The sequence below is a fragment of the Toxotes jaculatrix genome, chromosome 6 (genome assembly GCF_017976425.1).
Source record: "Toxotes jaculatrix isolate fToxJac2 chromosome 6, fToxJac2.pri, whole genome shotgun sequence".
NCBI lineage: Eukaryota > Metazoa > Chordata > Actinopteri > Toxotidae > Toxotes > Toxotes jaculatrix.
Genome location: NC_054399.1, coordinates 5,810,361 through 5,821,539, shown reverse-complemented (window position 1 = coordinate 5,821,539; position 11,179 = coordinate 5,810,361). Strand labels below are relative to the sequence as shown.

The following is an 11,179-nucleotide window of genomic DNA, read 5'->3' as shown; positions in this document are numbered from 1 at the left end:
TTGCTGTAATGTACACCGACTCATTTATATTGGACAGGAACAGTTTGCAATCTGTTTTGGACTTGGGGGGTCACATCTGATTTGTGATTCTACGTGCTTTTTTTTAATTTTTTTTTTTTTATCTTTTTATTTTATGTAGTGCATCTCAGGTTATTTGCTTTCGCTCCGTGTTAGGCAGCAGACAATCACACACGCCTGTGGAAAAGAGCTACAGTAATCCTTTAATCACTTTATAGGGATACCAGTCTGTATCACTGACATAAGAAGTAGGCTAATCTTATAGACGACTGCAGGCCTATTGTCATCAGACCAGGATATAAAATGGACGCTCAAATCCTAAGGATATATTCTGGATAATTCAGGTTTTTAATTTATTCAGTGTAGACCCTTAAATAGCTATGTTTTCTGTGTGATTCTCACATTTTAAAAAAAACGCAGTGCAAATAAATGTGCAAATAAATGCACGTTTTCATTAGTTAATAATGGGACGACAGATGATGGATGTGTTCTAAAACCCTTTGTCCTGCCTCGGTGTTTTGTGTTTGGCCAGTGAGCTCAGCCTCTCCCAGGAGCGCGTCAACGCATTGTTACTGAGGATCCAAGAGAAAAAGTCCATTGTTGTTGCGAACTTTTTAATCTGGGGATTTAAAGCACATCACATGCTCAGACGGGGCAGCGGGGCGCTCTGCCACAACAGGCAAACTACTGCAAAAACTCATGCTGGGGAGTAAACTGTTCATCCTGAAGGGACGGAGGGAACACATTTAATACGAGACACGCAATGCCAGTGCACTTCTGGGGAGTTTAGGGTCGTTGGAGACTTGTTTTTGAAGCGAGGACTTTTTTTTTTTATTCCGTGAAGAAACCTGACCGCTGGGGATTTAGGACAAACATGACGAACAAGTACAGCCAGCGGTCTCTAATCGTTCTGTCTTTACTGGGGGTTTTATCGGCCATCATGTCCGTTTTATCGGTCATTTTGATTTTCCAGCTCCAGTCTCAACAGGCGTCGGTGAAGGAGTCTCCCCCTTCCACCGCCTCGGTCATACCCGCTCCTGTCTGGGCCGTCCTGCTGCCGGTCTCCACGGTGCTGTCCGCTCTGTCCCTCACCCTCAATCTGAGCTCTGTGGTGGTGTGTCTCCTCCACAGCTACTTTTCCACAGAGGTCTGCAGAGGAGAGCAGGACACTGAGAGGTATGTAGCCTTAACGCTACGCTGCTCTTCCACCACCTGTCAGCAAACACCTGTAACTGCGGAATCCTATGTGCGTATTAATAAGCTGTTGGCCTAAACTGTGCACAAACATTATAGTTCCGGTCAGTTCTGATAGGCCGGGTCACGTTTCCAGGTCTTAAGCTCACCTGTGGCTGAGCTCAGGAGAACCGCTTCACGTCCAGGGAGGCCACCTTTAAAACAAGAATGTAAAGTTTTAAAAGAAGAAATAACACATCTTATGGTGGCTAATGTTAACAGTGGACAGAGATTATTGTTTGATGGACATTACTCTGCCAGTCTGAGACTCTTCTTCTCTTATTATACTGTGACACTGCATTTACATTTTGGCATTTATAATTATTCAGTAGTTGTTACCTGTACACACAGTGGCTACTCGTTTTTGAGCGTGTAGTTTGTGTTTTTGTTGTATGGGTATTGAATGAATATTTTTTTTCCCTCCTTCACAGATGTAACTGACATAAATACATAACTTTAAATGTAAGGCAGAGAAAAACAACTCATGGGTTCTTATTTTCTGGTCACACAGTCAGTGTAAGTTGCTGTAAGTGGAAAGTAACTGCGTTTCTCCTCCTTCCTTAATTGTTCTCTGTAAAGCCGCAGCCTTATCGTGGATGACAAATTTAACTGTTTTAAGTTTCATTAAAGGAAAACATGGTCTCAGAAGCATAAAAGCCCTTCTGTGTCAAAGTGCAGAGGCCTCCACTGCAGTGTTGTTGGTCAACCCCCACCTCTCAAACCCTACGAATCCCATCGAAACAATGGCCTTCCTCTCATTATGCACCCAGCGCACGGCCTCTAGCTGGTCCTTTCCCACGTCGGTTTACAAATCCAACAGCATGCCCCAGGACCTCCCCGCTGACAGAGGGGACATTCCAAAAAATGTGCATAATAATGAGATACAAAAAACATCTAGCATTTAAACTGATCAAAATAATCAATAATCAAATGTTTTAGTACCTGAAGTTCTGATATACAAACTTATCATGGGAGAAATAAAAAGGAACATGGTTGTAAAGAAGGAGAAACGAACCTAAACAAAAGAAAACAGAAACTGTGTTGCATAAAACTGTCTTTATGTGTTTATTTAGAAACTAAAGTAGCAGCGTTAGAGTGCAAACACGTCTGAGCCACGACACTGAACCTATGACATTTATTTCAACAGGGCAGACTGGTTCCTTTTGGACAGCAGAGCTGTACGACATGTGGCTATTGGACTGTTCTGCCTGGGGGTCTCTGTCTACCTGGCAGGTAAAAACAAACTAGGGAAAAAATGTAATTCTCTTATTTTCTAAGAGTCTGAATTCTCTCTTGAAGAATTTTGCCTAATCTGGAATGAAAGTACTGAAACACAGGTTAGAGTTTGGCACCTGTGCACGTGTAATTAAGTTTTATAATTTGCATGCAGGGACCTTTTTAGTCTTAAGCCTTGAACAACAAACTCAAAAAATCTGGAAAACTAGTGTCCAAAACAGTGGCACTGCAGTGGATTTTCAAAAGCAGAGGCAAAAACAGAACTGCTGTTTTCTTTCTGGTCCATCCAGTGAGCCCGAGAGAACAATGCATTCTTTGAGCAGCGTCCATGACTTAAGTGTTTTTAGTGCTGAACCTGGCAGCGCTGTGGTGCTCTGTTCCACTGAGCGGCTTGTACTATGGGGTCACTGGAGGCAGTTACTCCATGGTGATGAGGAGGTGTCGTCCCTTCTCCTTTAGCTGCAATCAAGAGGTAGCAGAGCAAGGGACTGCAGAAAGCAACGCCATCGGCTCAGGAAGTCACGTCACATCCCAGGGCTGTGCTTTTCTCCCCCTTCCTTTAGCATACCAGAGTCTATGGTCCTTTTCCTGCAGACAAACATAGGACAACTCAGATGAGAACAATTGGCCTTTATATGAAATTTCAACAAAATGAAATGCATTTTTTTTTTATTCCAAACTAAAAAAAAAAAAACACTGTTTAGTAAGACATGAGGAGGGCAGGATTTAAGTGAAAAATAACTTTCAAAATCTGGTTAGAGTACAGTTTTAATGCCCACTACAGATTAACATTGTTTGCTTATAATAGAGGAAAGTATTTGGTATTTCTGTGTATGCAAATTCTCTGTTTTTCTCCCTCCTCTTTCTCTTCCTTGGCAGCTATGTCCATCTTTATGCTCCTAATATTTGAGGTGGAGACGGGCATTGCCAGTGCTTGTGTCCTGTCTTCAGGGATCCTGATCCTGCTCGTCGTTGTAATCCACTCTCTGGTCAAAGCTTCCCACAGCGCTAAGCACCACCACAGCGACCACCTTGACACCCTCTACCATAACGACCACGGAGGCAGCGGCACGCCTGTATCTCGGCCCTGTGAGCTAAAAATCGGTGTGGACAAGCCACGCATGCACCGCAGCCAGTCTCACCTTCAACATCAGATATCCTACCCTCAATGCAGCAACCCGAGACAGCGAGAACAGTACCAGCAACCACAGTACTCCCCCACGGGGGGTTCACAGGGCCACGCAAGTGATAAAGACGGCTACAGCACTGGTGGCAGCTGTCCCCGAATGCACAGGACCCTGTCTACTGAATCAGGTTTACTGCAGGCCCAGGCTAAACCCTGGAATGGGGTCAACAACGAGATGAGGAGTGTCCTTGCACGCAAGTCAGGGATTTCGGCGAAAGACTCTACTCTTGTGTGACATGAGCTTGCGGTTTAAGACACTGGTGACTTTTATGTGTGTCAAAAGAGGGCTGCTAACACAAGCGTCATCTCAAACAGACGTAACTGTCAGTTTGCATTATTTTCCACTCAGCATGTTTATCCTGACTGATGAAAGACAACAGCGGACTGAGATTGAAAAAACATACTCCAGTGTACACATTTATCAATTGATTTCTCCTGTTGGGATTATAAAGAATTTTTAATTTGATGAAAACATATTGAGCATATTTTGTATAATTTGTAGTGTTTTGTATCAATGAACTTGATTTAAATCTCGTTATACACACCAATGTCGCCCAAGTATCAATCTGGCAAATCTATAGCTTTCATTGTAATGTATATACTTTATTTCACTGTATGTGGCAGCTTACTGCCGAATATTTGTGCACAATGTGCAGATGTGTTTTGTTTTGTTCAAAATTATTTCATATAAACTTTAAATTAATTCTAGAAAATATAATTCATTTTAAAAGCAGAGTGATTGTGGTCACTTAAATGAGACATTAAAAGAATGTTCACAAAATCTTAAAGGGTCATTCAACTGCACATTTCACTCATTCCTGACTGGCTGGCTGCCTAAAGATGTCTTAACAGAGGCCAAAGTGTGATTTTGTCAAGTCTGTAGGAACTACTAACCTTAGACACCTCTGTTCAGAGGTCATGAGGAAGTGGATGGGGCATGCGGTGCAGAGACAAGGGGACTAGGAGCAGAGGTCACATCATGTAGGCTGCATGCAAGTGTCAGTGGGAAACAAACAAACTGATGACCCAAAATATTAACTGAGGCAGCAAACAGAATCAAAGGTTATACATGAACAAAGGCATGATGGTAGGGGTATGATACAAACAGGATAAAAGTCCAGACACTGAGCCACGGAAAATGTAAAAGCATGAGGACGACCCCCTGGATATGAGGGGTGCTCTGAGTATATGGCTAAGTGAGAAACATCCTTATATCATAATGACACTTGAGATGTAAAGGCATTTTCTGCAGAGGTATGTATCATTATTGCTGTCATGAAATCGAGCTTTCGAATATCTTATACCCACAGCCACTGCATTTACATACATGTTTCATCATTTAAAAAATGGAGATACAGTTAGCTAAGTTAGCTAACAGCCACGGAGAACTAACTTTGATGTCAGTGTTCATGTAAATTTGCAGTTTGTTGCTTTTTAGGTGCATTTTATCAGCAGACCTATTTTGAAAGAGGCATCAGGTCCAACAAGGCACAGCAAAGTGAAAAGGCCCAGAGAACAGTGATGCTCCTAACTGAACAACTTTAACATGAAACTAGGAAAAAACAAACAAACCCCAAAACAGTGATCAACTATGCTTGATATGGATATGTTAGTGTAATATCATTCTAATCTTAAACAATGTCAAATTGCCCAGCCCTACATTCTGGACACCACCATGTCTCAGTGAGCATGTTCACTGCTGCCTCCTACCTGCGTCCTTGAGAGTTGCTGATCTGTTCCTTCATGCTGATGGCTTGACGGAGGAGACCGTCAATGTTTTTGAAATACACGCTGCTGTTCGTCATGCTCTTCACTGCACTGCAAAAACCAGAAGATCAATGAAACTGTTAACAGTCTGTAAGAGTGGGCCACTGGGATTCTGGAAATACGTGCACCTTCTTACCTGCATGCATACTCAACAGTGTAGATAGCTCCTTGGCTCTGCTCCTCCCAGCTCTGCATATCTGTCTATGTGGGAAGTGACAGAAAGTAAAACTCGGTTTCCAGGTCTACTGTTGTGATGCCTGCTTTTTGTAGATTGCTAGATGACAATTTCATCATCGAACACAAAGGATTTTAAAGGAGAGTCAGAGAAAATACAGGCTAAATTAGAATTATTTTGTATTATCGCCCTCCTCAGTGGGTCAGCAGGCTTTAAGGGGATTCACATAATCATAGTGTGAATACAAAGTGAGACCACACTAATTAGCCTTGGTCTTTTGATCTACAGATCACGGAAAGCTGACAATAAAACAAAATAAATTCTGGTTTAAGGCGGATTTTCCCTTTAACGTACCAGCTTTCGGCTACATTTCGGTTTTGTCTGCACCGGGACGACACAGTCTTAAATACCTTGTGCTGCACCAGTTCAGGCAGCGACCTCCTGACGTGCTCCTGCAGTCTGTAGAGAGCCACCGACGGCTCGTTAGCCAGGACGTACATGCTCTCCGTGAATTTGTCAGTCACTGCAGATTGACAAAGAAGTACAGACACAGAATATACGGCCCGTGTTAGAAACGACGGACGGAAACGTCCAACAGCAGGCGACACGGACAAATGCCGCTGGGACAGCTAAACGCAGGGCTGGTAGCACCGCGCTAGCTTAGCGGCTACGGCGAGCTAACTGCTACTAGCTTAGCTGCCGGGCTAACGATGCGGTGAGTGAAATGCTGATTTCATTTGGCTTATATTTACCTCGTCTAACTTTCAGCTGCATCTCCTGGTCCTCCATAATGCAGGTTGGTTGTTACAGTGAGAAACCCACAGCGACCCAGTGCAGCCAGTTTGAGTGTCAGCTGATTCCTGCTTCTTCCGTGTTTTTGTTGTCATGTGCCACATGACAATTATTCCGGACAGAAATGTCGAACATGGAGAAAGAAAAAAAAACAGTTCTTCCTCTCAAAGAGTGACTAACGCTGTGGTTCGTTACACGAGGTGATTCAAACGTGTTTTCATCCCGTTTGTTAAAGCAGTTGATTCTTTAAATTGCAAATCAACTGGGCGATAAGTAAAGTACTGTGGGCACACTTCGATCCGCCGTGTGATTTGAAAATAATTTACTTTCAGTTTTTCCCCCTCCAAAGGAAGTTAGCGCAAATTAGACCGTGAGGCTGGATGTGGTGAGTGGACAATGTAATTTGCTTTACAAACACATTTTTCGGCTACTTTTTTTTCTTGGTGGCAGCACCGCGGCATTCAGTCGTTCATGTTTTGTTTTTATTGCAGTGATCATGGAGGCCAGCGGTGATGATGAGGTTGCTGATGGCCAAAATATTCAGCCAACAAACGCTAATGCACGTACCTGCGAGTCTGGAGAGGAGAGGACCAATGGTATTTGTGCCATCTGTGTTTATGTCTTTTAATATATGTTTCCCATCTGTTACCACTCTCTCGATATATGGCATATGTATCAGTGTAACGTGATTTTTTTAAAATAATCAATTAAACAGTGAATGTCTCGCTTCCTCTGACATGGCTGTGGTTGATCTGATTGGGCTGGTGACTCCAGAGAGCATGGATGTGGATGACGATGGTCTGTTCAAACACTCCACCACTCTGACCAACAAACAGCGTGGGAATGAGGTTACAGTGCGCCCGGCAACGTTAGACTGTAAGTCCCGGCAAAGATGCCCCGATGGCAAAGGGTTAAGATAATTGTGTGTTAGACAAACAATCATGGCAATTTCATTGTCTTGACCACACGAAGTTACTAAGGCTTTATCTCCATCAGCTCTGTCCATACACCAGCTGGCAGCTCAAGGCGAGGTTTCGCAAGTGGCTGCGCACCTGAGTAAAGGTGAGGATTCTGCCATTTACCAAGCAGTGTGACACAATGCACATTTTCACCAGTATTAAATGATGTAAAATTCTTTCTGTTGGGGCTGTGATCTGTTTCATTTTGCAGACAGTTCACTGCTCAGCAAACAGGATGAACGGGGCTTTACGCCTCTTATGTGGGCAGCAGCGTTTGGAGAGAAAGCAGTAGTGGATTTTCTCTTGGAAAAGGTTAGAAGTGAGCAACTGCTGACCAAAAAAAATGTGTACACGTCATTAAGACTAAATGCACCGTCTTGTTAATGTTTGTGGAATTTATATGATATAACATAGTTATATTTTATCTTATATTTATATTATATTTTAGGGAGCAGACCCCAAAACAGTCGCAAGGGAGCGTGAGAGTGCCCTGACCCTGGCCAGCTCTGGAGGTTATGTGGACATTGTCGAGTCTCTTCTCAGACATGGAGTAGACATTAACACTTATGACTGGGTACAGTTACGACTTTCCTTATGTCACACATCATCACAAATACAAACGATCTATTATTAATGGCAAGCCAACACATGTTATTAAGATAGCTTAAACAAAGTCTATTTACAGTAACATTGAGGTTTAATGAACAGTCTTGTGTTTTAATATCAGAATGGCGGAACTCCTCTTCTTTATGCTGTTCGAGGGAACCACATCAAATGTGTAGAGGCACTCTTGGGTACGCTGCATGTCTTTAAGTCATGATAAATTCTAGCAAGTTCTGTTTGAATGCTTTAGAAATTGTACTCTCTTCCAGCCAAAGGAGCAGACATGACCATTGAGTCTGACTCTGGGTACAGCCCAATGGCCTTAGCTGTTGCCCTTGGACACAAAAAGAGTATGTATTGTCTTAAATCTGACAAATACAGTTTCATTTTTATAAGAAGTTACAGCAGCTGCAGCAAACTAACATTTTCATTTCTTTTGTTTTCTAGTTCAGAAAGTGTTGGAAGACCATATTCTGAAGCTGTATAAGCCAACAGCAACAACAACATGACACTAGTTAAATAAACATAAGTGACAGTCTGACACAGTTGATCTCACATTTACATTAACTTACCATTGGTGGTCAGAAGACTTAAGAACTCATGTGTCACAGTTACAAGTTGTTGTAACAGATCAACACATATGCAGAGACATTTATGCTGAGTAAACTGTTTATTCCATCTGTGTGCATTTCCCTGTACACAGAATTATTTTGTTTGGCTGGAGGACAGCAAAAAAAAAAAGACTGTAAAAACATTTTAATAAAAATGTATTTTTATACTGTTTGTTCCACTGGAATACTGCTTCAACTCAAAGGCACAATATAGAAACAGATTACAAGTGCTCTTATCATCACAACAGACCCACTGCAATTAAAACTCTGATTCAGACACCATGCCAAGCCTCCTGTCACTGAATGGTGTAGAGAGACTGCATGACAGATCCCTGAAAGTGTCCACACCAAAAAAGGCCACATTTACATCAGCTGAGGAGGTGGCACTGCAGATGACATGTTTCCCAAAGTGCCACCACACAGTCCTGTGTCCTGTACTTTACTCGAAGGTCACTTCCTCTCTCATGAGAGGATTTTAAAAAATGGTCATGAGGCTTTTTCCCCCAGGATGTCCAAGGAATAAACAGTTATTCTCCCAAAAAAGTCGGCACTATTCTCAAACGTTATTTTAACTTTGTCCACTGCAGGGGCCTCCTGTATGGGAAAGCTGTGGGTGTGGAGTTAAGGAAAAAAGATAAGCATGAAAAGCATGTCCAGGAAAATATTGTCACATACTTATTATGAAATCTAAAACAGCAACAGGAAGCACAGTGTGTTCCTAGAGTGACAGGTACAGCCTGAGCTGCTGCACTAACCCTGGTGTAGACTGACAGACAAAATTTTGACTGTATTAAAGCAGAATATCATTTAGTATAATATTAACTGTTTTTAAAAATCTGTGATGGAATACTGACATTTTATCTGAGGCAGTAGTTTTGTTCAGCCTAAAAATTATTTAACTAAAATGATGAATAATGCAGTAGCGGTATTCAGTAGAAAATATACAGAACAGCTTTTCATATTGTACCCTCCTATTTAATATCCCCTGACAAAAGCTGTATAGTAAGATGAAGGATATCTGAAGCGAGTTGTTGTCTTCTGGGTAAAAATGGCTGATAGCTGTAAAGTCTCCGTCTTTTGAGCAACCTGCAGAAAGCACATGTGGAAAATAATTTACCTTATCCTGTCACGCCTGCAATAGTAAACAGTAAATAAAGGAAAAGGTGAATGGCCACATCAGGACACCATCTGTGATGGGGCTTAAAAATAGAAAGTGTCATCTCTGGGTTTTACCTTCTAGTTTGCATGTTTTAGCTGAGAAGCCTCCCTGGAACTGGACCTTTACCTCTGACACCCTGACAGACTGGGGGAACTCCAGACACACCCACTGACATTCACCCTACAAAAGATATAATACTGATAATGAACCACTGTGACATGAGCGGTGTAACATCCAGGTGCCTGTGAGAAGTCTGTGAGCATGTTGACTAGCTCTGTTCCTTATTACATAGAAAAGGTAAACAGGTTTTTGAGTAAGTAGCGTGAAAGCACTGAAAAAGTGACAAAATAAAATGCACTCATAACAGGCACTATGCATACTAATACATGTTTTATTTTTGAGTGCCCTGTACACCATTCCCCCACAGAGCAAGAAAGAGGAAATGGCTCACAGCTGCTTAAAATAACACAAATTGTACATGGAGGCGAGAACAGAAAAAAAACGTTCCTTTGATAAGTTTGTGGCACTATAACGTTTCAGTTTAGTATCAAACAATGAAGTATACTGATTTCATACAACAAACAGGAGGCACTGTGTGTAGCATGGGAGTGGGACACAGCTGTACTTTTACCTGGTCTGAGTTCCAGCATGTCTCTTCATTGCAGTCAAACATGTACTTCTTTCCATACTGCTTCACGTCCCTGTTTAGCACCGAACTCACCCTTAAATTATAAGAGTAAAAAAATATATATATATATCTCAGTTGTTGGTTTAAACGTCTGCTAGCAAACAAGAAGCTGGTTTAAAGCACAGCATGCGACATTTACGAGCGGGGTTTTGTCGTGAACTAATGGCAGACATGACGCTGAGGTCCGTAAGATGTTTGTTTTTATGAGTAAACTTGATTTAATGACATTTGTTGTATACCTGCTCTGTGTTTCTCTGCAGATCACCGAGGAAGCCATGTCGACTATTTAAATTTCAATTTGCCGTCAAGCGACGCGGCCACGAGGTGTGTGGGTTTTTTTTTTTTTTACGACACTGCCGTCCACCGGCAGCTGTTATCCTTCCCGCCACTAGATGGAAGTCAGGCACCATGGAAAGCAAAGGTATGAGCTTTTCCATCTTTAACTAAGGTCCCGACGACTCGAAGTTAATAACCGAGAGCATAAAATGGTAAATGTAACGCTTTTTAATCCGTGTGCCCAGTCGTGTGGATGTTAAGGTGCTTTACGTGCCGCTCTCCGTTTCTGTGTTTGCACCTGCAGGTCGCGCTCACGGCTGCGGGAGAATCAAAGGTCAGGGAGATGAGAATCGATGGGAGAGGGGACTACAGAGACCGGGCCTCACTGAAGGTGAATCAGTCAGCTAACCAGATTGCAACCTTCAAATGAAACACATAGCCCACAGAATAACGGAGGCTAAACAAGCCCAAGGTGT

General features: G+C 42.4%; 4 protein-coding genes across 5 annotated transcripts; 2 read left to right on the top strand and 2 right to left on the bottom strand.

Annotated features, from left to right (window-relative positions):
* The first annotated feature begins 892 nt into the window (after nucleotides 1–892).
* On the top strand, nucleotides 893–4,412 carry tmem221 (transmembrane protein 221). Its single transcript, XM_041040000.1, has 3 exons — nucleotides 893–1,194; nucleotides 2,399–2,484; nucleotides 3,367–4,412. Exons 1-3 carry the CDS (start codon nucleotides 893–895, stop codon nucleotides 3,906–3,908), a joined length of 930 nt encoding a protein of 309 aa, XP_040895934.1. The 3' UTR covers nucleotides 3,909–4,412.
* borcs8 (BLOC-1 related complex subunit 8) lies at nucleotides 2,304–6,551 on the bottom strand. 2 transcript variants are annotated; one of them, XM_041040004.1, is made up of 6 exons: nucleotides 6,368–6,551; nucleotides 6,026–6,138; nucleotides 5,577–5,641; nucleotides 5,384–5,491; nucleotides 4,568–4,659; nucleotides 2,304–3,075 (listed from the first exon to the last, which is right to left on the bottom strand). In XM_041040004.1, the coding sequence occupies exons 1-5, from the start codon at nucleotides 6,402–6,404 to the stop codon at nucleotides 4,590–4,592; spliced, it is 393 nt and encodes a 130-aa protein (XP_040895938.1). In that variant the 5' UTR covers nucleotides 6,405–6,551; the 3' UTR covers nucleotides 2,304–3,075; nucleotides 4,568–4,589. The 2 variants fall into 2 exon arrangements, with proteins under 2 accessions (XP_040895938.1, XP_040895939.1); XM_041040005.1 differs by lacking the exon at nucleotides 4,568–4,659.
* A 12-nt stretch (nucleotides 6,552–6,563) lies between these two features.
* Nucleotides 6,564–8,745, top strand: rfxank (regulatory factor X-associated ankyrin-containing protein). The gene is made up of 9 exons (XM_041040002.1): nucleotides 6,564–6,792; nucleotides 6,899–7,003; nucleotides 7,182–7,283; nucleotides 7,404–7,469; nucleotides 7,578–7,678; nucleotides 7,815–7,940; nucleotides 8,094–8,160; nucleotides 8,239–8,319; nucleotides 8,417–8,745. The coding sequence occupies exons 2-9, from the start codon at nucleotides 6,904–6,906 to the stop codon at nucleotides 8,476–8,478; spliced, it is 705 nt and encodes a 234-aa protein (XP_040895936.1). The 5' UTR covers nucleotides 6,564–6,792; nucleotides 6,899–6,903; the 3' UTR covers nucleotides 8,479–8,745.
* A 120-nt stretch (nucleotides 8,746–8,865) lies between these two features.
* On the bottom strand, nucleotides 8,866–10,751 carry LOC121183122 (nuclear receptor 2C2-associated protein). Its single transcript, XM_041040003.1, has 5 exons — nucleotides 10,667–10,751; nucleotides 10,371–10,461; nucleotides 9,814–9,919; nucleotides 9,599–9,666; nucleotides 8,866–9,189 (listed from the first exon to the last, which is right to left on the bottom strand). Exons 1-5 carry the CDS (start codon nucleotides 10,702–10,704, stop codon nucleotides 9,067–9,069), a joined length of 426 nt encoding a protein of 141 aa, XP_040895937.1. The 5' UTR covers nucleotides 10,705–10,751; the 3' UTR covers nucleotides 8,866–9,066.
* Between the last annotated feature and the right edge of the window lie 428 nt (nucleotides 10,752–11,179).

What these genes read in the sequence shown, in the direction of transcription:
- tmem221 (XM_041040000.1), top strand. Translation starts at nt 893, where the DNA reads ATGACGAACAAGTACAGCCAGCGGTCTCTAATCGTTCTGTCTTTACTG. An exon ending in GGAGAGCAGGACACTGAGAG is followed by an intron (nt 1,195 to 2,398) that starts GTATGTAGCCTT and finishes TTATTTCAACAG; the next exon opens with GGCAGACTGGTTCCTTTTGG. An exon ending in GGTCTCTGTCTACCTGGCAG is followed by an intron (nt 2,485 to 3,366) that starts GTAAAAACAAAC and finishes CTTCCTTGGCAG; the next exon opens with CTATGTCCATCTTTATGCTC.
- borcs8 (XM_041040004.1), bottom strand. Translation starts at nt 6,404, where the DNA reads ATGGAGGACCAGGAGATGCAGCTGAAAGTTAGACGAG. An exon ending in GCAGCTGAAAGTTAGACGAG is followed by an intron (nt 6,139 to 6,367) that starts GTAAATATAAGC and finishes GTCAATCTGCAG; the next exon opens with TGACTGACAAATTCACGGAG. An exon ending in AGCAACTCTCAAGGACGCAG is followed by an intron (nt 4,660 to 5,383) that starts GTAGGAGGCAGC and finishes ACTTGCATGCAG; the next exon opens with CCTACATGATGTGACCTCTG.
- rfxank (XM_041040002.1), top strand. Translation starts at nt 6,904, where the DNA reads ATGGAGGCCAGCGGTGATGATGAGGTTGCTGATGGCCAAAATATTCAG. An exon ending in GCGCCCGGCAACGTTAGACT is followed by an intron (nt 7,284 to 7,403) that starts GTAAGTCCCGGC and finishes TATCTCCATCAG; the next exon opens with CTCTGTCCATACACCAGCTG. An exon ending in GGCTGCGCACCTGAGTAAAG is followed by an intron (nt 7,470 to 7,577) that starts GTGAGGATTCTG and finishes TTCATTTTGCAG; the next exon opens with ACAGTTCACTGCTCAGCAAA.
- LOC121183122 (XM_041040003.1), bottom strand. Translation starts at nt 10,704, where the DNA reads ATGGCTTCCTCGGTGATCTGCAGAGAAACACAGAGCAG. An exon ending in TGCAGAGAAACACAGAGCAG is followed by an intron (nt 10,462 to 10,666) that starts GTATACAACAAA and finishes TTATAATTTAAG; the next exon opens with GGTGAGTTCGGTGCTAAACA. An exon ending in CATGCTGGAACTCAGACCAG is followed by an intron (nt 9,920 to 10,370) that starts GTAAAAGTACAG and finishes TATCTTTTGTAG; the next exon opens with GGTGAATGTCAGTGGGTGTG.